Source organism: Camarhynchus parvulus, chromosome 5 (genome assembly GCF_901933205.1).
Source record: "Camarhynchus parvulus chromosome 5, STF_HiC, whole genome shotgun sequence".
In the NCBI taxonomy this organism is placed as follows: Eukaryota; Metazoa; Chordata; class Aves; order Passeriformes; family Thraupidae; genus Camarhynchus; species Camarhynchus parvulus.
The window spans coordinates 22,273,254-22,299,758 of NC_044575.1; the positions used below are offsets into that span (position 1 = coordinate 22,273,254).

The 26,505-nt window shown below is 33.6% G+C and overlaps 1 protein-coding gene across 1 annotated transcript in view; it reads right to left on the reverse strand.

The window, feature by feature from the left end:
* FUT8 (fucosyltransferase 8) overlaps positions 1 to 26,505 on the reverse strand; it is a 97,197-nt gene that overhangs the window by 30,249 nt on the left and 40,443 nt on the right. Inside the window, 6 exon segments of the mRNA XM_030948655.1 lie at positions 241 to 355; positions 6,331 to 6,496; positions 6,631 to 6,746; positions 15,082 to 15,502; positions 16,867 to 16,998; positions 24,586 to 24,680. Of these exon segments, the coding sequence (XP_030804515.1) occupies positions 241 to 355; positions 6,331 to 6,496; positions 6,631 to 6,746; positions 15,082 to 15,284 (600 nt within the window). The 5' untranslated portion in view covers positions 15,285 to 15,502; positions 16,867 to 16,998; positions 24,586 to 24,680.

Genomic DNA, 26,505 nt, shown 5'->3' on the forward strand with positions numbered 1-26,505 from the left:
AAATAAACCAAAATAACCAACAACAAAAATACAAACCTCAGTGATTGCCTTGGAATACTACCATCCATATACATACAAAACAATGTTTGAAACTAATGTAGTAATTTATTTTCTACATAATTCATTCATATACCAACATTCATTTTTAAACTACGATGTAATTATTATATTGCAAAGTTTTAGCTATGTATATAAGAAGAAAAAAATGTTTCCCTTGATTGAAAAGCTCTATCCTCTTACCTGTAAATAAGTTATTCTTCTCTGTACCAAATCTGTTAGATCTTTGGCCTCTTTTTCTCGCCAATCTCCAGCTCCATCTGTTTGACTGAGGTAGTACAAGTCGGTCATTATTGACCTGTAAACAACAATGGAAAACAATCGTAACATTACTAATTTGGAGCATTAAATGAAATCAAAGACAAATTAAAGAGATATTTCAATTGCAGCTTCAAAATCAGTTTCTTCATGCCACCTCCTACTGCACAATTCAAACAGCAGCCAAGACAGACTGACTGTGTCCTTCATCTAACAAATATTCCACACCCATCAGCAATTAAAAATTTGAAATTCTAAACAGACTCATGGCCATGCAAGTCCATACTACAAAACATGAATTTTGAAGAACTATGAAATACTAAATTGAGATTATCTAATACATTAGAGATTCTCTTCTTAGGGCTATAACATTTCATTGGCCAAATAAGAGACTAAAGAACACATCATCACAAAAATAAAAATGATATATGGCATTTGTTAAAATTTGCAGATAAGTCAAAATTACTGATTTTTTCCAAACAGCACCACTCTGGAAAATTTTTTTTTTAATCTCTGTGGCTTTTGGGAAGAAATAGAAAACTAGAGACAAACTATTCAAAGTGTTTCTAGAAATGTTAATGGATATTCTAAAAGTAAAAGATGGCCCAACTCCGAACCAGTAATTTCAGAGTTGGTTTCATAGATTGTGAATATTTAATATTGCTAAACATTTCTCCATAACAGTGCTAAAGTTATAAGTTTGAACCACTTTTCTTAATACTTTCATCTTAACTTCAGATGCTGTTTTTATTGCCTGAAATTCTTGATAAACCAAAAGTTTGAGCACTAGAAAGAGAAGCAACAGAACAAAGGCAGAGAAATTTGGGAGGTGACCAAAAAACAGTGTGAAGGTAGGAAAAATACATTTCCTAACAACATTTGAAGTGGTCTTGTCAAGCTGTTGGCAGCACTTGTTAGCACTGGAAGCACAAATCCAATTAGCCAAGGCTACCCCTTGTCCATAATTGACAGGCTGCATATCCCTACTAGGAAACTACTTCAATGACCCAATATTGAAGCAGTAAACATTGAGATAGAGCTGCTCTAATTTGATTTATCAGCAGAGTTATCAGACAAACTTTTCTTGCTAATTTAATAACTGGATTTATGGATCTGAAATTTTATTTCAAACACTCATTCTGGTCTTTATCCTCATGCTTCTACACAGGGTAACAGAGACACTGACTATAGCATCTGCTATTATTGTATTAAACATTTTACCCAAATTGTTCAGCAGTAGCAATCCTCATCTTCTGTCAATCAGCTGGAGGAACCTTATCTACATTCTAATCTGAAACTATATAAAGTCGATTTTCTTTTGCAAGGTAATTGAGCTTGAAACACCCCATTGTGGCTTTGCATAAAAATTAATTTTAAGCATCACCAGGTAACTAGTTTTAAATCAGTAACTATTAAAGACACATAATACAGTAACATGTACACACAGTTCAAAGAGAATTAGAACAGAACTAATGATGGACTAGTTCTAATACAATGCATTATATACAGATAACTGGACACATAAAGAGTTTGCTCCTCTTAAGACAGTTTCCCTATTTATAGAAAACATATATGCTAGTAGGCATACTAGAAAAGGAAACCAATGCATTTTCTCAGGAGTTTAAATAAGTTTTTCCTCCCAATCAGGATGTAACCAAGCTGGGTGTTTAAAGAAAAAATACAAAGTCAAGGTTTCAAGGTTTAAACATTATTATTTTTTTTAAATCCTCTTTCATTAAAAGCACCCATGCAACCACATAGCCACATTTTAAACCATTTTCAAATGCTCTTTCATTAGCCTTAAACAAGTCTTTTTAGTACCTGTGATGCAAGTAGTCAGTGTACTCTCCCTATATTTTATAGAAATATATTTCCATTAAATATTGAAAAAATAACTGAAAATACAAAGTTTACCAATTAAAAAACAACAATAAAAAATTCTGTCAGCTCTTAAGTAATTTTTCCTATTTCTACAGAAAAAAAAGTGTTGCCCAAATTTTATTTTTTATATTACTAGCTATGGAGACCGTGACAAAGAAAAGGCAGTAGCTTAGTTTTAATAATCAGCCTTATGGATGAATTATAATTACTTTGATAATTTTTGAGGTAAGAGAAATGGGTGAGAGTGTCCTCACACAGCCTCAGTGACTCACCACATTAAGTAAAGGCAGCTTTGCTCAGTAGAAACCATAAAAAGTATCAAATGATTTGCAGGAAATGTTACAAATTCATGAAAGAGTTTTCAGACAGTATCCATAATCTTCTTTAAAAAAAAGTGTAAAACCCTGAAGTAAACCAGGAAGTGAAAAATTCACAGGTGTTATCACACAAATTATTAGAAGGTAGTGCTATTTTAAGACACAGTCACAGAGTCCTTTTTTCTTTGATTGTTACTGCTCAGAAATGTGCATTTTCCAGCTACATCTGCTAGGGTTTTTTGAGCATGGCAGATCACTGTGATAACTTATTAATACAGATTTAGAAGAGACGCAAATACCAAAGACCCAGGTCATGCTCCGTGGCGAGAGTTAGAAGCACAGGGAGAGGTGATCCATGAGCCCAAGATAGCTCAGTGCACACAAAGGATGAGCCTGCACAGGGTTATTAGAGGCTACTGCAGGTGCTGAAATGGCAGGAAACTTCACACAGTGGCACTGCAGATATCTACGGCATCAAACTTGCTCTGGGCTACTAACCAACAACATCAACTTGCTGCTGTTGTTGCTTCATATCATAAAATAAACCTTGGAGCTGTACTTAAAAGTATTTTTTTCCTGGAAAGCAGAATGGAGGAAAAAATCTGGCTGTGTTTCATCCGTATTTGATTGCCAAAATAATGGGGGAAGGGTGAGCGTTTTTAACAATCAGTCTAGACATCTATTCCAGTCATATGAAAAAATTTAAACCTCCTAAAATTTTACATCAACAAATAAAAACTCAAAGGAAAATATGTAATTCAAAGGAAATTATGTGAAACTTTCTCCAAACACTGTGCATCAAATGTTGGCCAGTTACCACAAAATCCCTGATGACAGCTACTCGCTGGGAGAAGGAATGAAACTAACTCAGTAACAGCCACCTTGCAAACAACTTTTGTCAACACAGGAAACAACCATGACAACTAGAGGATAAATTTGCTCTGTTTTAATAACTCAATATCAAATAGTATTTCCAGTGTTTAGATGAATTTACTCTCAACAGCCCTCTTTCCTATAGCAACTATGAGAATACAATTATGTAATTCTCAAGGAAAATCCTGTGTTGGGGAACACTATTTCTCAAACAGAATCAGTACTGAAATACTTGACAAATAGTGGGACCAGCACTGCCCTGGAGAAAATCCACACAGCTCCTAGGGCATAGCCAACAGTGATTAAAGCATCCAACAAGAAGCACTATCATATGAGTAGTAAACAATTTGCTTAATATCACCAAAATTAACAAAGAACTCTAATACTTGTCTAGAATCGGAGAAACTAAAGTTTATCATCTCTTAAAAAGCAAGTCTTAATCTATGACACAGAAAGCTTTCCTCACCAACAAGTATGAGCCTCTCTCCTTACATAGCTACCTCATCATTTGATACACATCTCTTTGTTTTCCCACATAAGAACAGCATGAAAAACTCCTTTAAGTACATATAATTAACACTAATCTTTCTAATCCAAACAATAGATTATAATATTTATTAACATTTCTGAGATATCTTTATGTATATTTATGTGCATGTATATGTATAAAAGTAAGTAATACCAGCTGCACTTGCAGTGTTCCATTTATTTAAAATATAACCTTTTAAGACAGCACTGTAAAGAAAAGAGCATTTGACAACAGGTTTAATTCCTTTAAAGAAATTCCTTTAAAGAAATTCAAGAACTGCACATGTATTTAAAAGACCAAACCAACAAACAAAATAGGTAATAAGTAAAAAACAAAACAACAAAAAACCCAAACAAACAAAATCCCAAAACAAACAAACAAAAAAACCAAAGCAAAAACCTGTGCTTCTCAAAGTGAATGACAAACATCTGATTTGCTCATTCCAAACTTATGCTCTGTTCCTTTCAGAGAGGCAAGCAGATGGACAGTGCGGAGGGAAGATGAGACTGTTCCTTCCCTGGGGAGGTACCGTGCATTGTAAGGGCAAAGAAGACCCCAGAGGCAGCAGTGCATCACATGCCAAAAGATGTGCACACAAACTGGAAATCTTCCTGCAATTCACACAACAAGACTAAAAGATTAAAGGGAAAGAAGGAGACAGCTCAACCTCAAAGGTGCAGGAAAAAACTTCCTCAGTACTAGAGGCAACCAAGTTGTGCATTCTGCAACACAAAATAATTCTACTGCTTGAAGGCAACATTGCAAATGCACCAGGAATACGGCTGAATATCGAAGAAACATTTTTTATCTGTTTTTTTCTAATGCAATTCCTTTGAATTTCTACACTGTAAACAGATTGTCTAGATTCAGTTTAATAAAAACTAGTTTATGGCTGTTTGATTTTAGCTTAAACGACTTAGGTCTTCTTTGAGGACCTCACCAGATAGGAAGGTCTACACAAATCTGTTACAAAGACTAAATAGACTTCACATTATTCTATATTTAATAACCACCCAGATAACTGAAAGAATACTTGTACTCAAGACAAGAATTCTCAGAGGAAAAAAAAAGAGCAGTTGTGATTGCTTACATCACATACAAACTTCTTTCAGTACCACAGTGAGATTCATCTCAACTTCCAGAGGTCTACAGGGCAGTTTTATAACTCCATGAGAAGGAGTTTATGCACCTCCCAAACAGGTTTCACCTCATCCTGAAGTACAGTGATATGTGAACATAAGGGTGTCAGAAATGCAGAAACTGGAAAATTAAGACTTAATGAACTAATACTCATTGGTATACAATGGAAAGAACTAAGGGAAAGGACTCATCCTGGGAGGCAGCAACAAGAGAACTTCTGGCACCAAACACACACATCATTATTCAAAGTTTCACTGTGGTGACTGCTTCATCCTGGCTTTATAAACAGAGCAATAACATGCACATAAGTGATTCTGTTACCATGACAAAAGTCAGAAAGTCTGGTATTAGACTACTTGCTCCAGTTTTTAGCCGACATAGTTTAAAAGGTACATAAGAATCCATGACCTAAAGTTCAAGAAGCCCAGATGGAAATAACTTCTGTGGAAAAAAAAATATTTCTGAGAGGAGATAACTATTGAAACTGCCCAGGGAAGTGACACTTCTCTGCCAATTCACTGTTCAAGTGAAGATCTCAAGTCTTTTGGAAAATTCCGCTTCAGCCAAGCACCACTTTTATTTCAGTCAAATATATAAAACTGCACTTGGCAGAGAACTAATTGGATGAAATTTAATCATGTCTTATATATAAATAATAACTCTCAATAATTGAATAGTCCTTTCTCACTTTCAACTCAATCAATCTGTGACAAAATGGATTTTGGAATTGCAGAATATTAAATTACAAAATTTAATGGACTATACTATTTGCCCATATTAATAATCGAATTCATATTGTCTTTATGTTTTAAATAGTGTTTGCATTATTTCTAAGGAATTGAAAATTCTTATGAATTTTTCCCTTTACTATATTATTATTTTCAAAGGCCCTTGCTTTATTACAGACGTTCATATACAGAGATTACAGCTTTTTTCAGGGCATTGATTTAAGGTAGTGTATTTAGTTAATTCAGCTATTTTTGTATAACTGTTTACTGATGAGACACAAACTGGCATTGCAATCTTGTTGGGAACAGAGTTATAATATGCTTAAAGACAGATGTCACTGAATTTTTAACAGTTCCTGGATTAATTTTGTTCAGCACAAACAAAACTCATGCAGAATATTTTAATATAATACAAAATATAATACAAAAGGTACTCCAACAATAAGGAAGCCTGATGATTGACAACATCAAAAAATAAAATTGCCACACATCTTTGAACAATATAATGACAGTTAAATTAAAGGTCAGAACCAACTAATGGAAGTACCTTTCCTGATGACCCAAATCAGACAGAAATTCATCAATGCGTGTTTGCAGTTCACTTCCTTCTAGATTTTTTAACTTCTTCAGTTCACTCTGGAGGAAAAACCAAAGTTCCTTAGCCCCGTTTTCAATCCTCCTTCTCAGTATTTCATGGTCTTTTCCAAGGCCACCTACTTTAAAAAAAATGCATAAAAGCATCAGTAATTGTAGCTGAATTATTTGCTAAGAAGCCAATATATCTGTGATATGAAATACTAAAACATCAAAACTTGTTTTAGAATTACAAGAAAAATTATCTACCAACCATCTCCTGTCCGCTTCTTATAGTTTTCTATCTGTTCTTTGGCCTTTAGAAGTTGCTCCTCTAAAGCATGTACCTTTCCTGCAGCTGGTCCCTGATCAATGGGACCATCTGGTATCCTAGGATACAGAAAATAAAGAAATTGCATTATTTATAAATATAATTATTTGATAAATTATTTGCATTAACAATTCAGCTCTCCACTCATTCTTTATTTCATACCATTTTACTGCTAAACCTTCATCAGATTTCCTTAAAACCAGAAGAAATTAAACACATTAACATAAAGATTTTAAAAGCACAATCCCATAGGAGAAAAACAGTGCGCAACACAGCTGCAAGGTCCTGATCCTAAACTGTGTTGTTTACAAGACTTCCACTCACCAACAAGAACAATCCAAGGTTCTGCTTGTAAAAATAATATCTGTGGCAGTTTAACTGCTAACCTGACTGGCACACAAACAAATCCATTCTGCTCTTGAGCCCTGGCCATATCTTCCAGGAGAACCAGGGCTCCAGCACTTGACCTCCAGTTAAGTCTTCCTACACATCCACACAGGATGATTTCCATGTATTGCCTGGACTCAGAAAAAGATCCAACTGTCTTAAATGTACCACTATCATGGTTTTTTTATGACAACTCTAGTATTCTAAAGTGTAGATCACCTAAAAAACCACCAGCAATTGTAACATCCATCTGTTAAATTTCTGATATGTGAACACAGGAGAAGTATGGAAACACATATCCTGAAATCTATGAGCCATAAATCAGCCCTGAGGGCATTACTGAAGTTTGTTCATCATCTCAACTTGAATCCACACATTAATAAAGCAAAATTATTAACATTTAAAAATTAGATGCTAACTTCTTCTTGCCTCAAATTTAATGCAGGGAAAATAAATAACCTTTTCATTTCAAGAGAAATTACCCTTCTGGTTAAAAATTATTCCACATTTTATAATGTAAGAGCTGACCCCAGAAAGAAAAATATGTGCAATGGGAAGTCTTTACAACTGCAAAGAATACAGAACTCCTGCAGAACATGAAGATGATTCTTCCTTCATAAAGGAATACGAGCATAAAAAGAAACAGGTATTCTCTCCACACACAAACAGACAGAGTTTCACAGCACCATACACAGGAACAGTCCTTGACAGACAAAAGATGCCTCTGGCATAGAGAAAATAGTGGTTTGAGGGAGCACCTTCCCTGTAAAAAAGGAATTAACCATTCTAAATACCCTACTGAGATGTTATTTCTTTAATGTCTCTCAGGTCTGGATAACTAAATTCCAATAAAATTTCAGGGACTGATGAAAAGTTCATTTTCCCCGGAACAGCTGAAGAGAATGCCTAATGTGAGCATCAGAAAACTGCATCACATGAAGCACAGCATTCAGCATCGTTTTTCAGAAGGGGGTAGGAGAGGTGGAGGAAGAAGCAGTTACATAGCCTGACAGAAATTTAGTAAAAAACTCTGCAGTCTTAAAGCTTCCTACTAAAGCTATCCTATCCCTATCCTACTAGGGATAATTAAATTACTGAAAAAAAATATTTGTGTTCTAAAACTACCATGTTAAACAAAAAGGAATTATCATTAAGTGCTTGTACATCTGCTTTTTCATGCAATGATGGAACAAGCACATCAGAACTGTGTAAAATATCCTAATCTTAAGCATGTGCACTTCCTAAATATAATCTGTTTCAACAATCAATTCATAAATTTGTTTCTACAACAAATGTATGGTGGTATATCCTACTGAGATAGAGTATTGGATTGCCATGTACAAGACCATACAAACAAGCCTTTAAAAAATATATTGAAAAACATTTACATTCTTACACTAATTTAAAACCACCAGATAGAAATGTGTTTGTGATCTGCCAGCTTGGTACCACAATTTGAGTCGTGAAAGAACAACTAACCACAAAATTACCAGAAAAAAATGGAACAGTTTATTCTGTACAAGTCACATACACTAAAGGTAGAGTCTGTGAAAAACAATAGGGTGAAAGGATAGAAAATCATTACCATAAGAAATCTTGAGACAGTACACACACCCTCTTAGCATAAGGAAATTCTGTAAAGTAGCAATTAGAGAATCCTACAGAAGAATGGTTGTGGATGATATGAAAGAAGCACAGTAATGTTGAGCATTTGATATAATTAAGATCTTAAAAAGAAAAGTACCATTTTGCCATTTAACATTCATCTTGCTTTGGCACACTGCAATAAAAATTTTTATTATACTTAGACTGTTAGATAAAAGAGCTGGGAGGGGGGCATATTCTCTAAGCTAGTTGCTTAGACTTCCAAAAATCACATCTTTTTAGGATTAAACTAAGATAGCTTATTCTTTTTCAGTTGTGTCTCTACATCTGTTACCTCATCAGACTTGGCATTGCTGTCTTCCTCACTTTCATCCAGTCTCAAAATTAGGGAAAAGATTCTTCTCTGCAACCAGCACAGCTTGGCAGTTATTACCCTCTACAAGTACTTCAGCTGAGCTGGATATAACATTTGAGGGGAAAGTGTTTGAATTAAAATCCTTATCTAGTCTCATGGCATCCATGCAGGTAACGTCTAGTGCAGAATATCCTAGTAATTATGTTACTCATGAATAAGAATGACTACTGAAAAACAGGAATTCTTATGGGAAAAAGAATTCTTACCAAAGTCCTGACAACTATTTTATTCCCTAAAATATGAGAAGTGAGTTTAAAGTAAATTCATCTAAACTAGGATGGTTCTAAGCAGTAATAAAAAAAACACATCAGTAAGCATCTAGTACAGAGTATCTTTCACTTATTACTATGGTAAAACTGTAATTAAGTTATGAAAACAAAATAAACATCATTATAGGCCACTTAAGTGGTTAATCAAGCTAATAAACAAAGCTTATTTCAATTCTCTGTAGTTACAAGGTGTGATGTTTGCATGCTGCTTCCTACCATCTGATAGCAAATATAAATTATCTTTCCCATAATCAACTCAACAAATAAAGATATTACTGGATAACTTTAAACATCAAAAAGATTATGCTGTAGAGATAAGCTGTTTCTGCTTTGTCCTTTGTTAGTAATCCAAATTTTAAAAAATAATTCCGTGTACATAATCCATATGGACTGAGGCCACTTTCTCATCACCTTCAGGTGCAATGACAAAGGGGCAATGACAAAGCAATGGATCTCTAGTCTGGATCTCTGAAGGCAAAAAGAACCCCTTAAGAATTAATCATAGTGACATTCCATTTAGCTAGAAGAACTGCCATACTGTGTAAAATAATTGTAAAAATAGTTTTTAAAAATCCATAAATTATAAAAACCATTCTAACCTTTTCCTATTTCCAAGATATCTAAAAAGTTACACTAATTTATCAGCAAAAGGAAAAATGTAAGATTTCACAAGTTCATACTCAAATACTTTCTCATTCTTTCATTTATATCCAAGTTCTTTGTAAAGAACTAGAAGGATTGTAACTACCTAAAGCCACATTATGATTGCCTTTTCCCCTCTCACTTTTTTCTCTTCCCAAGAAGAGAATCATGTTCAATTATTAATGACCACTAGCACACACAAACAAAAAGAATACAGGCTGTCACTTCATCCTCCTTAGATCAAACCTCCTCAGTAAATAAAACTGAAAGAAAGAGTCAATGTTATCTGCAAATAAAGAGCAAGCATCCCTTACCAATTTAGATCAGCACAGCCCTGATCAGCACTGATTTATATCCACTGCACACCTTGCTTCCCCCTTAACTCAGAATTGCACAAAAAACCAGTAAAAAGAGCAGAGGTGGCCACCATTTAGTTCAATTATCTTCATTCTTCCCACACTGTGCAATACCCGCAGCTTCAAACTTGAGATATTTTAAATACATGTAGTAGAAAACTGTACTTTAGTATTTAAATTTTTATCAACCCAAAGCCATTCTTCTATCCAAGCCCCTTTAATGTTTTCTACAAGTTTAAAGGACCCAAAAACTGTCCAGAGTAATTGACAATAGTACTTTAATAGAGTTGCTTATGATTAATTGATCTTGAGTTTGGATTCTCCACCAGCCTCAGCACCAGCAACATTAAAGCAACTCTAGTGCTCTTTCAAAATTAAATCTGATCTCTTCTTTCTGAAGCTACACTCAGAACTATTAGAATAATGTGTAGGTGTTTGGTTTTAGGTGTCTGATGACATTTTACCCTTTTCCACCTCTGTTCTGCTTTATAACACATACTCCTATTTCCGAGTAAGAAACAGGTTATCATATTTATTAAAAGAATTGCAGGTTCTACAAAATGCAATATTTAAAAGAGTCTAGGAGGGAAATATAGTCCAAATGTGATGTATTCATAACATGAACACAGTATGAATCCATTTAACAAGATTTTCTATTCCCTGGAGGAGAACTCTGAAATTACTGGTTCCTAAACTGCCAGGTTTATCTTCCATCAAAATACCCTAAAATATAAAAATTCGACTACCACCCAGTAATACATAAAGAAGCACATGAATATTATGAAGCATTCATGTATTGCAAAAATAAAGCAAGCATAGGACAAGGATGAAGGCATACGCAGCTTCACAGTTTCCATCCAAGAAAATGGGACATTACAAAAGTTGTAATTTTAAGCTCTCCTATTCCTAAAAGCCTTGTATCAGCCATATGCAACAGAGACAGTCTTTAGAAGTCATATCATAACTCTAATAGTAAGCAAGAAAGTAGGTTCAGGTAAAACTACTGGTTTTAGGAAACAAGATTATGTAATACTTTGATTTGATTATTACTCCCTCTCAAGTTTCCCTTAACAAAAATTGTAGTAAAGATTTCCAGTTTTGCAGTCACACCTACTACATCTGCAATAAGTGTCCTTGAAAGGGCTCTTCCAGGTCTACTGCATATAGAACAGTGAAAAAACAACCTATAAAAAACTCAGATTTATTATTATCTTACACCAATGAAACCTAGAATGCTTCTAAAATCAACCCAGATCTGCTCACACAGTATTGTTTATAATCATATACAGACTATGCTAACTCTCCAAACTCACTCTACTACAATATTCATGCACATAATTTTTAAAACTCAGACACTACAAAATACCTTTAATTCCATTTATCTTCTCTATCAATAACATACATTTGTGCCTCTTTCTAGCCCACAAGCAAGGTTTTTACAAAGCATCATATTGGCAAAAGAAAAAGTACAGTAACTTCTCACCTAAGGCTTTTTAAATACAGCATAAGAACTGTGTGGTACCTGATGCAACTTCATGTAATCAGAATTGCACTGAGTACAAAAGTGTACTCAGTTCCTAAAGGAATATTTTTTATTTCAGGCCATTCACAAAAAGATGTGACTGCTCCAACTTGCAGTCTTGCAAATATACATCTTAGAAAATAAGTATTAAAAATATGCTCATCAAAAATCCTTGCAAAAATATGAATTACTCTTAACCGATATGGGTAATAAATAAGAAGTATTTTTAAAATCATAAATTCATAAGAACATATTTTTTGAAATCAAACATACAAACAGTTGCAGCGGATAGGAACCAGAATAACACAAACAAGTACCTACCCCTGCCCTAAAACCCTAATTCTATTCCTTACACATCTTGTGCGGAAAGAAGCAATCAGGAGAAAATTACAAAATCAGATATTATTTAAGTATCACAGAGGAGAAAAGGGTTAAGCAAGATTTTATAAAGCCTTTTCACAGATATGATCTTTGTCAAATTTTGAATGGTTGGCTGTGCGTGCACATAAGGTATGTTTCATAGGGTAGATTTTTGGTTTTCTTTTTTGTTGTTGTCTTTGGGGATGAGGCCCTGCCACACAAATTGGCAGCAAAGGAGGATTCAAATCTCAGATGGAAAAATCACTTCTTGTCATTGCATGTGGCATTCATAAAGAGATGCAAACAAGCACAGTCCAGCTCCCATTTTCAACCATCCCAGAAGATTTTTATCAGGTAGATTTTTATAAGGAAGTCTGAGGAGCCTTAGGAACCCATTATAATGGGAAAGTCCAGGCAATTGAAATGTACTGAAGTGCATTTTACCACTTTAATTAACAATTAAAGACGAAATACCAATTTTCTCTAACTTCAAAATGGAAATTAAAAAACAACTGACACTTTTACTAAACTACTGATTCTTGTAACCACACCTGCCTTCTGTCCCTTCCTGCCTGCCTTAACTAGCTATTATTAATAGCACAACTATTCATTAGGATAATTTTCTAACATTCACAAAACTTCTTTGCCCACTAAGGTAAATTCTGTTAACTTGGAACTTTTTGCCAGGCAAAAGTTTTATCTAATAGTGCAAAATACTTTCATTAGTACAGTTAACTAGTATAGTTAATCAGATGTTTGTCTATTGTTCCAATTTTACAGGTAGGCATTCTTACCCTGTATAATCTCCTCCACAAGTAACTTTTAAGTTCTTATTTGGAATATTCCTAATTTCAGGAATTATCTTAGCCTTGTTGCATATATTGTCTGTTTTAACCACACAAAATTATTTATGTGCTGATTTGTTCTCTAGATACAAAATCTTAGTGGAAAAGGGCATCAAAACCAAGTTTTTACCTCATGCCTGTTATGAGCTCTATTGATGTAGAGAGTGTTGTCTTACCACTCAGATTTAACTGACACTATCAGTAATTAAAGAATTCAGTACAAATCAAAATATTCTAGCAATTAAATCATATTCAAATAATAGTTCCAGTCTTTCTGTCTTTGATCAGTAAAGCCTAAAATAAATTACATCTTTACTTTAAGGTGTAAACAGGAGCAAAAGTAATCTTTTCTGTCTAATTGGATTTCTGAAGTTAAGAGGTGTTTTGTTTCTATAATATATGCTCACAGCAGCAGCGACCTCTTCCAGGACACAGATACTCAATCCATGGACTGCTGGTTAATGCCTCGTTTTAAACAGACACACTGCTACAAAACTATAAACGGGACAATTTTAAAGCTAACAGCTATTTTCAACACAGCTTATTCTGTCTGGCAAACAAAGAAATGAGATACTGAAATTCTGTACCACATTTATATTATAATACTTTAATAACACAGGTTGACCAGGATATTTCTAAAACCTATTTGTGATGTTTCTATGTAAACAGTACCAAGGGTTTGGCTCAGAAAAAATAATGAAAAGGCCCTATATTGTCATGCATCATTTCCCTCAAAGCCCAGTAATTCACCAGTCTCAGATTACTTCCAGAAAAAAACTATGCCTGAAGGTCTTCCAGTCTCAAGCTGGCTCACTCCTGGAGAGCACTGACTACTGAACCTGGACATGAGTGGTTGTTCAGCTGCTATTTAAAGTCATTTAGGCTTTCTCATGCCAGAATTTCAGATCCTCCTGTGGTTATGATATACAAACACTCTGAGGAAATGTCTCAGAAACATTGTTGAACAACATATTCCAGAAAAGCTGAGCAGAGTCCAGTCAACAGAGTTCTGCATCTAATTCCAGCACCCTGACACCATTAATGGAATCATAGAGAAGGAATGTTGAAATACTGCAGCATGTTTAAAGTAGATATAAACTGAGGTTTTTCTTTTTATAAAGCATGGGAAATTATCAACAGCATAAGCTATCACTTAAACCTTACTCACCAAAAATGCAATATTTATCTGAATATAGATATTTCACTAAAGGTTAGTAAAATATTGAAAGGTATTTAGAAAAATAATGACTGCCTAAAATATAGTTTAGCCTCTATTTAGCATGTCCTGCCTCTACTGCCTCCTTCTTGAGTGGCAAACAGTACCCTGCCACCAGTAAAATCATTTACTGTCTTCTAGCCACTGTGTAATTTGAATCTGTTATATTTCAATGACTTTTATATTTTCAATATTTTCAATATTTCAGGGTAATTGTAAAAAAGGAGATGATCCTACTGTTTTGCAAGTGTTTCTACAAGTTTAGCAGCAACGCGAAGAAGAAAACTTAGATAAAAGAATTTGTATAATGCAGCAATCTATTGCAGATCATCTTCAGCAAGTCAGCATTTATCTTCAACAAGCTGTACAAATGTTTTCAGCAATTTTAAAATGAGCTCTTCCAATTACTGCATGCAGAAGTATAAAGAACTAGATGTTCTAATTTGTATGAATGTCATAATAATTGCACTTGTTTGAAGTTGGCATTGAGGGGTGAATCACCTACAGAACTCTGTTATTGTGACAGTAACACTTCCACATCATTAAATGCCTCTTAAGTAATGATTACATTAGACCAGAACTAAATGTACATTATTTATTTAAAGGTTTTGCAATATATTTTCATCTACTTAGAACACAGATTAAAACATTAATATATACTTTTAAATGTGAAATATAATCTTGCAAAAATTCCCACAAACAACCCTTACAACTTAAATTCTGCTATTTCGTATTTCAAACATTTTCTGAGTAGTTTTATTTACTTTGAGATCCTACCTGAGAGATTCTGCCATGCGCCTTAAGTCTTCATTTTGCTGCTTTAACCGTTCCAGCTTAGCGAGGATCTTGGACAGCTCCCGGCTGGAGTGATCTGGGTGCTCGCTATCTCGTACCAGGTGCCCTCCAATATAGAACAGCAAAGTTCCCCAGGCAAAGAGGATGAGCATAATCCAACGCCAGGAACCAGTCCATGGCCGCATTTTCAGAAGTTCAATTCACTCCAGAGCTGCTTCCACTCACAAAACAGAAAACATTTTCTTAGCTTGTACAAAGGTGGACAATTCCAGCTCCTCTGCTTCAACACATTGTACCAGAGAAAAACTATTTTCAGTGTTTGTCTTACTGCAACTCCTTAAAGAAGATTCTTATAAGGCTGCACATAGAAAGCATTAATATTGCATCATTCTTCATTTATATTCTGCAGGAAAAAATAAAAATAAATCTGAAATTATAATTCTGATACGTAAAAATATAGTGGACTGCAATTGAGCTAAATGTATTTTCATTAAAATTCAAGAATGACAATTGACAATGTTAGTACTTTCTGTCACAGAGACAAAGAAAAAAGCTTTTAACTTTCCACAGAACATTATGCTGAATTCACGAATGAAAGACTATGCAATTAATCCTGGCTTTGAAACAGCCAGAAGAAATGCTGCTTTTTATAAGAGAAATATTTACCATTTCATGTGCCATTTCAGACATTAAAATAGCTTAAAAGTCACTCTGGTAAACTTAACATTTTCCTTTACTATCAACAAATAGCTTTTATTTAATTACAAATACATCTTCATTTTTTTCACTTTTATTAACTGTCTTCTCTATTTTTATCATGACTGCCACTCTAACAAATGAGTTATAGCCATTTTAACAGTATATTCTGTTATTTGCAAGTATTTAAAAATCAGGCATGACTTTAGAAAAACTTCTCTGCTGTTTCAAAACTATCAAACATATTTTGACAAGTTGTTATTATTAAAACTATAAAAAAAGAAAAAAATGCTCCAAAGGTAATACTTTCTCTCACAAAAAAAAAAAAAAAAAAAAAAAAAACCAACAAAAAAAAAAACAACAAAAAAACATCATGCCATTTTAAAAAATGCAAAATCACCTCATTTTCTACTTGGCAAAATATTCTACTAAGGAACAAATTTCCTCATCTATCTAGATCAAATTTTAACTGACAGCATATCCAGAGTCTTCTTTAAGTACTTCTCCCCTTTCCTCCTCTTTCTCAGCAATGTAACATCTCTATCTTTTTTTAAGGACACATATATGCCATTCTGACTCAGTTTTCAAAGTAGCCCCTTTTTTGAATTCTCAAATCTCTAAATTCATGGTATTTCCTCTGAGATACCATCCACATTTACCTTCTCCCAAATTATTCTTTTCTGTTTGATGCTTCTTTCACCTTAACTTCTTTTTAATTTCATTTAGTTATTTTATTCTGTTCCCATTTAAAGTCTAGAGCAAAATCTTCCTAAATTGCAGTAACTTCCAAACTCATCCAGTTATGGAAATATGTCTGGAGCACACACTTCCAGATACAATAACTCTAACCTTGAAAATGCTCAGTGTTTTCAACAGCACTGAAAATGCTGAAAAATTTCTCAAGTTATCTTGAGAAGAGGGGTAGTTTGTATATATTTAAAAGAGACAAAAAAGAAAATCCACTTATGACTGGTAAGATGGGACAGAATTGTTTACAGAGCACTTTGCAAGCAAAATATTGACTTTTTTCCCAATCTGTTTTTCATAAAATATAAGCTTAAGCAGACTCACAAATCAGGTATCTTCTTTACCAGAGGCAATGTTGGTCTGTCTCAATCAACAGTGTTAGTAGATCAGACAATCAAAAATCCACAAAATTGATATAAAAAGTCATCAGGAACAGACGGTATTCTTCCAACAGTTCTAAAGAAGTTAAAGAAGGCAATAGTTTAATTATTAACAGAGGTGTGCAACCTCTTACTCATAATGACTTTGTAGCAAAGGAATGGAAAATTTAAAAAGTAAACTGAATTATTTCTAAGGTCTACAGCATGGAATCCTGCAATTACAGACCAGGAAAAAATATATTTGTGTCAGCCAAACTGGCAGAAATAATAAGATGAAATAAATCTGCAGACATAAGGATGAAAGTAATCGAAGTATAAAAGTACTAACATTACTTTTAGAAAGACAAATTGTGCCCCATAAATTTATTAAAGTTGCTTTGAAGATGTAAATAAACACACAGGCAAGACAGAACCAGTTCTAATCATTACGTAATTTATTTGATGAATGTCTATTTTCAAATGGCATTCAACAAGATTCCCAAATTGTTCCAAAAAAACCTAAGCTGAATGGAAGAAGAAAGATCCTCATGTGAGTGCCCACCCCATTAGAAGAGAAGAAATGTACAGTAAGACCAGACAATCAGTTTAAGTGGAAAGAGTGAGCAGGGACCTCTCTGCACCCACACATATTCATAACTGTTTGGAAAACAAGGTGAAACATGAGGTGAAAAAGTCTGATAGCAATGATCTGGGGGTCATCAAGATGTTTAATGAAAAGAAAATGGGGAAAAAATCAGTTCATCAGTGTGCAGAGTTGTGTATAAATGACCTTTGAGGCCCATTACGAATGGGCTTTAGCTGTGATTGGTAATTTTATGAAGTATCAGTTCAGCACTGGGCTAATTGCAACAAAGTCCTCACAGGTTTTATCAGATTTCTATCAATCTCCGAAGATTTCATTGTTCTTTTCATAAGTTAGGTCACAGTAGAGTTAAATATAAAGGAGAGATGCTAAACTAGCTGAATGAATAGGAAGAACATTCTGAAAAAAACCATTAAAAAGCCTGTATCTCAAATGTGGTGTATCTAATTATACATGAGTTCCAACAGCACTTAACTATCAACACTGTACTGTAATGTAGCTTTCACACAAATTCTTTTATTTCATACTGTTCTGGAAATGCAAAATGTCAACGTATTTGACATTCCAGGGATGAGATACCCAGTATCGCTGGATGTGCCCTCTCTGGAAGAGTTCAAAGCCAGGCTGGATGGAACTTTGAGCAACCTGACCTAGTGGCATCCCCGCTCATGGCAGGGCAGCTGGAACTAGATGATCCTTAAGGTTCCTTCCAACCAAACCATTTTATCATTCAGTGATTCATTATTTCAAAGTTCACACAAGTTCTTTATATAAATCAAAACAAAGGAAAAATCATCACATTTTTAAAACTGTTCATTTTTTATAGCTTGTCTCAGGTTTCTGAGATCTCCACATGCAGACATATGCCACAGCTATCTGCCTGACAGAAAGTCAAGAGGTAATGTCAATATTTATACTTGTTTAATTTTCTACAGCTGTTTATGATGTTTTATACTGTAAACTAAGTTCAAGACTGCCAAGACAGAAAGCATGAGCCTTGAGTTAGGAAAAAAAACCCACAGCAGCAGCCCACAAATGCAGCAATTCAAACCTGTCATGGATCATAACATGGTTATCAACACCATCTGACAATGAACATCTAAATAAGAGTCCATCAAACCTAAAAGGTGGGGCAGAGCAGTACCAATAAATATATTTTATTAAGCAAGAGACAGAAAAATACCTAAATAGCAGTTGGTAGTGTTATAAATTTCTGTTATAATTATATAGGGAAGGTCCTTTATCTAAGAATAATATGTTAGTTTTATTTTACCAGAAAAAGCCACAAATTTTAATTTAGTAGTTAGTTATCCCCTGAGATTTAGCATGATTTCTTGTCTTACATTTGATTAGATTTACCCATAAACTTGCATTTTCCAGGGCATAAATACATTACATAGTATATTGGTAATTAGCTAATTTTTTCCTTCAATTTTAGATTAGTTCTTGTTTCCTTTCTAGGGGATCCTGAGAATGGTCAACTACATTCTTACAATGTTACTCTCTAAAATAATGTAAAAAAAAAATCTCTATCTCTTTCAAAAGGCTTACCCTGGATATATGGAATGAAAAAGAATGTGTTCCTCTATTCTTCCCAGCAGCTCTAGAGCAATCTTTCAAGCTAATTTTCTTAACACATTTCATCACTACTCACAGTTAAGAGGGTTTTTCAACCTGATCCCTCAGGTAAATCATGTCCCATTTACAAGAGCCCAGCTAGCAACCACAGAAATCCCAGTCACAGGTGCTAGGCAAGGCAAAGCTCAGTACTAGCAGCAGCTTCCATCAGTACAGTAAATCAAAGCCAGCTTTAATGCCAGTATCAGTGTGGGACTGCAGATGCCACAGTGAAATTGGTAACCTTCAGTCATTCCTCAATGTATGCTTGTAAAGACACAACTTTTAGCTGCCATGAAATAAAGCAATTTGGCATGACATTAACAGTGCAAATCTTCCATACACAAATTTAAAAGGTCTCCTGGCTCCCTGAGAGAGAAGATGAAGAGACTAGGTATCTATAAAATTTTCTCAAAATAATGAGAAATAAACAGCACATTGATGTTGATTAAAATGAATGCTTTTTGGTTTTAAATGTAGAAGTTCTCTATCACTCCTTACAAATTGATTTGTTACTTCAGCTACTAAAGACATCAAACCAACATGAGGAAAAGGTTTTGTAGAATAAGAATGAAATAACATTAAAAGCAAATGCTGAGTTGAAAGCATCACGTACAGTAAGCTATTTTTCAGGTTTAATTTAATCTTGTAGATTTATTATAAAAAGTCACTACAAAATTTGCAGCATTATCTAATGAAACAAAATAGGTCTGTAAGTAGTGGCTACCATAAATCATTGGGAATACATAATGTTCAATGCATCAGTTGAATGAAAAATAACACCATGAGAAAGGAACTCAAGTTAAAATTTATTTATTGTGAGTGTATAGCACAGAAAATGTGGTTAATGTCACAAACTTATTTAGACTCCACGAAGGGGAGACAGAATATTTACCTAAAATAAGGGTCTGCTTCAAGCCTTAATTGGGCAATCAAATTGTGCATACTACGCATGTAAGCCACAGCTGATTGTAAGAATGGGAAAAAGTTTTGTTGCCAAATTAACAGGAAAAATTTGGTTAAAAACCAACATTGCTGCAATGGAATGCACTGAATGACGAAGTGAAAACAACTAAATGAAACACTAAAGAGACTCGATTAAAATGATAACTAAAAAAAGTGACTGAAGCGTAGCATCAATATCTTAATGAGAAATAATGTGCATCAATGTTGAAGTTATTTTGCTATAGCAAAAATTATTAATCTAGTCCAAAAAACACCAAAAAACCCCATACTACCTTTCTTCATCTTGCTCCTATAAAGCCTTCAAGTTATTTAAAGCTTTAAAAGACACTTTAAAAATTGAATAGACCAATACTATACCATTTCAAATGAAAAGACATCTATGTCTTGAATAAGGTTCTTTTTAATGGACTATTTCAAACATGCTTTCAATAGTAAATTCAGTGACGCAGTATGTATTTTCTCCTTGTGTATTTTTTGCTTCCTACAGAATTACAACCCCAGAATAGCATTATGATTTTTCTTGGCAATGTACAGTTTCAAGTTATTTTAGATTAAATTCAAAGCAAACTAAGCAAGACTACTTTTGGCTCAACCACCTACTGGCCTAGGAAAACAGCATACCTTATGTAAGCTGAAAAGGAGAAAATTACTCCAAAAGTAAAACACACACATCACTTTAGCTAACATATACAGGACTATATTTAAGGTATGTACATCACCTAAAATTGTACAATGTAAAAAACATGAAATTCATTCCACTCTAAGAGCCATCACAATGACTTACCATTAACTCTGAAACACTCAAAAAGCATGTTACAGCAGATATACAACTTACACTGAATCCTCAAAACATTGTTAGTTTCCCTTAAAAGTAAACTTAAAACATATTTTTAAGATTTCATATTTTTAAGATTTCACTAACAAAAATTACCTTCTTAGGAAAGTATTCTACTCTAAGTAATGTTAGCCTGTTGTGCTCTCATAAAAATGAAAATTAAAACCAACTTTCTGATTCCAGTTCCTATTTAAGAATAATGTGATGGCACAGCCTCTGACAAAGGATTAGAGCCTAAGGAAATAATCCTTTTAGGATATTAAAATAAAACTAAGGATCAAAGGACAAAAGTAACAAGTAAATCCTTCTGTAGAGTTTGATAAAAATAAGCAAACCTTACAAATATTATTCACGGTGTATGCAATGCATTCTTTATGAAGACTTACACAGTAATTGAATCAAAATTCTGCATGTAACACAAGGCATTGCTGGTGTCTCATATGAACCAAATACTTGCTTTTCTCTCTTGGACCTGCCTTGTGTGATGCATCCAAACCAGGATTTCTCTTTTCATGGCCGCTTTGCTCTGGCAGTCAGCAACCATTTTACAAGGACATAATACATTCAAACCTTTTTGCATCTCTCTCTCTTCAAATTTATAAGCTCCTATCTTATATAAAAAAATTGTTATTTTTCATCCTTTTTATGTTATTACACTTTATCCCATTCTACCACTGCAGTATACCACATAAAAAACGCTTGTACATTTTTCTGACCCCATCAGAACCCTCCTCTATTTTGTGACCTATATTTCATTATAAACTATTATATTTTTGTGACATTGTCACTACTGAAAACATCCAAGGTGAATAACACATGTAATCAATTGCACTAACAGGGTCTCTCCTCCAGGCTGATGCTCTTCCTTGCAGCAGAAGTCCCTGTCACTTCATCCCTTCAGCTACTTCCTTTTCCAACAAATGATTCTATTTTCATCCACAATTTCTCTCACTCCATATAAAATTTCCTATGTGCCAAGAAATGCTGAAAGGGATATGTACACATTATCTCCCCAACTGTGTTTCATTGGGAAATTGACCCCCTTGAAACAGTAAGTAAACACAAAATAATACAGATCAAAAAATATTTGGTAACAAATCTATTCTGCATTTATCTAATTTCCTATTTATATCTACCTCTACTTTGTTAACCATCATTTCTTTGAAATTTTTCTCCATGCTTCGCACACTACTGTGATCAAGCCAGGACTGGTAATTATTTGTAATTCTAGTATTCATATATATCAATCCCAAGACACCTTTTCCCATTTAGTTGCAAACATTTTTAGAATCGTGACTGGAAACAATTTGGAAAGCATTTCATTAATCTATAACTTTTCAATTACCTTTATTAACATACAAATTATATCTATTGTTTTCTTCAACCAGAGAACAGAAACCCATTGACAGAGCATGTATTAATGTTTGTGTTCTATAAGTATCCAAAATGAAGTTCATTTAGTTTCCTAGTCAAGCTCACTGGTTTAGTTATACTCTTTCTCCCCATAAAAACTATCCATTTCCTCTTTTTCTGGAACAAGGACATAAAATTCATAGTATTCCATATATATATTTAATTATTGTAGAAATTTACTTTTTTTTCTTAACTTCTATTCACATATATCAGAGGCCATAAGTAGACATACTCAGACTCACTCACTATTTACTCGTATATCCACAACTCCCTCTTTACTAGTGTTCCTCTCTGTAAAAGTCTAATTTTATACCTGTACAGATTGCTCTGAGCCATTTGCATGATATTCTCTTCATATAGTCCCTTACATTTGTATATTAATAAATACATCTATGCATCTGATATAATCTGCAGATTATTCTCAAATTAAACATTTGAGAAGGAAGAGATGGTACTGAGGGACTTCCATAACTGTGTCAAAGCTCTAGGGCCACTCATTTGGTTAGAAAACAAAATCTTAATCAATCAGAACAAGCTTTGGAGAAAGACACAATGCGATTTATCCTTCCTGAAATTTTACTGAAGAGGTTCTGTCACAGAATGTAGAAGCTTGATGATTTTTCAGACTTACAGAGATTATGAAGGTAAATTAAAAGGACTTGAGGAATTAAAACCTCAAGTCTAAAAGCAAGATTATCAACTTGAGATGAGTCATCTGAAGACTCATTTAGAAGCTTTAGCACAATACATATTATAATACAGACAAAACATTCAAAGCAAGGGAATGCAGGGGAAGATCCTGGTATTATTTTGGAGCTTATAGTGTGTATTTGATGTAAAATGCTCAGCTGAGCACCACAGAAACTATTTTCAATTTAACAGGTATTTTATACCTGCTAACAACTTTGCAAAAATTTGAAATGAAAACACCTTCAGAATGGAAGGCAAAAGAATAAATAGACAAATATTCAAAATGATCAATTAGTAATCTTGTGACAAATTTATTCTTCTTTTAGGAAGTCAGTATTTACTGATGCAACCAAAATAAATCAACAGGATGAGCACATGTAAAATACAAAGTAAGAGATCATCAACAGCTCAAGAGTTGCTTCATTTGCAACCAGAGTAGCATGAATAAATATCCTAAAAAGACAATACAGTGATCACCAAACCAAGGTGGCTACTGTTTTTTTCAAGTTCTTAAGGTGGTGTGTAGCAGAAAAACTGAAGCTGAGAGAATAATAAGTGCAATTTCCCTCACAAGCCTAAGTTCAATCAGAATCATGTAGGAAGGTAATTAAGGAATGTATGCAATTATTTCCTATAAGCCTCCTCCTCCTCCATCAGTGATCCCTAAGTACCACAAATACCTGAGTTGTTATCAAGAATAATAATCTTTGAAGCACTGAACAAGGTCTTAGTTCTTTCAACCCAAAATAATTTCTAATATTACTTTATATTTTATTCTATTCCATTACATTACCTCCTTGCTGTTCAAAATGGTACAAATTATTCAGGTAATTTCTGGATTTTTATTCTTTGCAAGTGTAAATATCCACCATTAAGAAAAAAACAGAAACAAATCCAAAACAAAATGAAGATAAAACAAACAAAAAAAAAAGCCCACAAAACCAAAACCCACATACTTAGGAAGTTTCACATCAATAAATCAATCAGATGTTAATGGAAATGATTCCTCAAAAAAAAAAGAGTGGCTATAATAAATACAAATGTTTGACACAAAATTTTTGAAAAAATAGAAAGTAGAAAAGATTGACTCAAAACATCTAGAAAAATAAATCTGCAGGACAATTTCTAGTTATTCATTTTTCATGACCAAAGAAATAGTTCATTATTAAAAGTTCCCATGATAGCTTGTTCTATACAACATGTCACATTGGATTAAATTCTTTGCATTTAGTACATCACATGGCCACACTGGTGAAAGTGCAGCAAAAAGTTTCAGTGAAGTCTCCATCCTGGGAGGCTGGGCAAAGATCCAAGCAAGGAACTCCAATCAACCCTACCTTGATCACTGGAGTTGGGCTAGAAGATCCCCAAAGAAACTTCCTAAAGCCAGCTATGATGAGATTCCATGAAATAAAATAACTTTTACAGCTTTTGGTGTGTAAAAAAATATTATTCTAAAAGGCATAACATGCAAACATAGAATGTATTTTATCAGTCACATAAACAGCAGGACATTTTAAAAAATTCTAACTTTGTGACACGCATGAAGAACGGCTTACCCTGTCCGTGACAGAAGGAAGGACACACAACTGCATCATGGAGGTTGGAGGTTAACATGTAATTCCACTATTCCAGCAGTCAGTGAGATTAGTAACTGTTTGAAAGAAAAAAAGAAATCCCTTTAATTTCACATTCTGTAATAACAACTTTCTTTTGATTTACTCTTCATCATAAGAGTGAGAAATAATCTAATGTTTTCTCCTAAAATACCACATTTTCTACTTGTTATTTAGCTAATCACAGATTATCCACAAAGATCAATCACTCAATAAGAATATTTTTAACTACCATCTTTCACTATATCTAGATTAAGATACAATGTGATCTAGCAACCAAAGAATTAAATCAAAGAATATTTTAGGCTCTGTACTGATTTTATCAGTACATTTTACAAGTCAGTCTCACCAGGCCCCAATTTCCCTTGTCAATATTTGCCAACTTCAAAATTATGTTTGAAGTTGATTCATTAATATTTACAGATACCATCAAATTTGCAGTTGAAAGATGTTATACATGTTGAATGAGAGATATAAATCTGCATAATCAATTAAAGCAATTCAGCCATTTAGCAGTTTTGTCAAATAATTGTTTACCCCTCTCTAAGCATTACTCCCTATTCAAAATATCAGGCAAAACTTTGAAATGGAAAAAAATTAAAAATAAATCCAAGATAGAATATTTAACCTTAATTTTAATAAAATTAATAGAAGAATATTAATATATTCTCTCATATCTTTTATAATTTATGTATTTTTATCATTTATAAAAATCATGAATACGTTAAGGAAACCTTGGAAGGAATTTTCTTTCAATCAAAATTTTAAAATTCACTAGAATAATCACTGGAAAAATCACAGATCAGAAAATTTGGAGAAAACAAAATACAAATAAGTTGAACAGCTCTTTAAAAGTATTCCATAGCAAAATATCACAACTTCCAAAATTTCAAGGAAATTCCTGCTATCTTCCAAAGAAACATAAGCTTTTTCATGCAGTTCAAGGCTGAAAGGCACTGAATTAACTGTGAGCAAGTAGAAGAAACAGTACACTCACAATGATAATGTGGGCAGAGAAAACCTTGTAAACATTTTTTCCCTTTTCTTCTTTCTTCCCTATTCACTGAGTTTGCAAAACTTAAAGTGTTAATTATCCTAACTGTTACTCTAATAAAACTGAGCACTTTTTTCAATTAAAAAATATTTGGTTTCCTTTGAAGAGCTAATTACATAGAGAACACCTAAGGTGAACCACATAAAAATTATGGCAAATTCAGGGTCCTATACCCCTGTAGTTACTAAATTTATTTCTACTTGAAGAAAAAAAACCCCAAAGCACACACACACAATAACAAAAAACACAATAGAGTTAAGTACTAATCCTTCTTCAACTACATAGCTTCTGGTCAGAGGTAAAAAACAACTATCAAAACACCAATTTAGGTACTTTTAGTATCAGAGACCAAATATTCCTCAGAATTATGCTACAAGAACACCTAAAGGTTCAGTTATCACAACAGCAGTGGCTCAGAGGAGTCCATACCCACAGCACTTGGGGGCTTTTAAGCTAAAGGTATACATAGAACACTGACCTTGAAAGAGTTTATCAGGAGTTAAGAATCTAATCAGAAGTAATTACTTTTCTAAACTAGATAAAAGAATCAACAGTACATCAAAAGTAACAAATACAGTTTGAAAATAATAAGCACTCCTTCATATTAGATACAATAATAATAATGTGTTCATAGTTCTTGTAGCATTTTACATTTGAAAGCTTCAAAAAAGATACAGTAATTTTTTTTAATCAATGTTATTTTGAACAAAAGAGGGAATTGTACCTTGAAAGAAAAAGAGCAGAGTACTTGACAAATATATACAAGATTTTCTGTCAAACAGACAAAAACTTATTGGTGATTCCTCTTT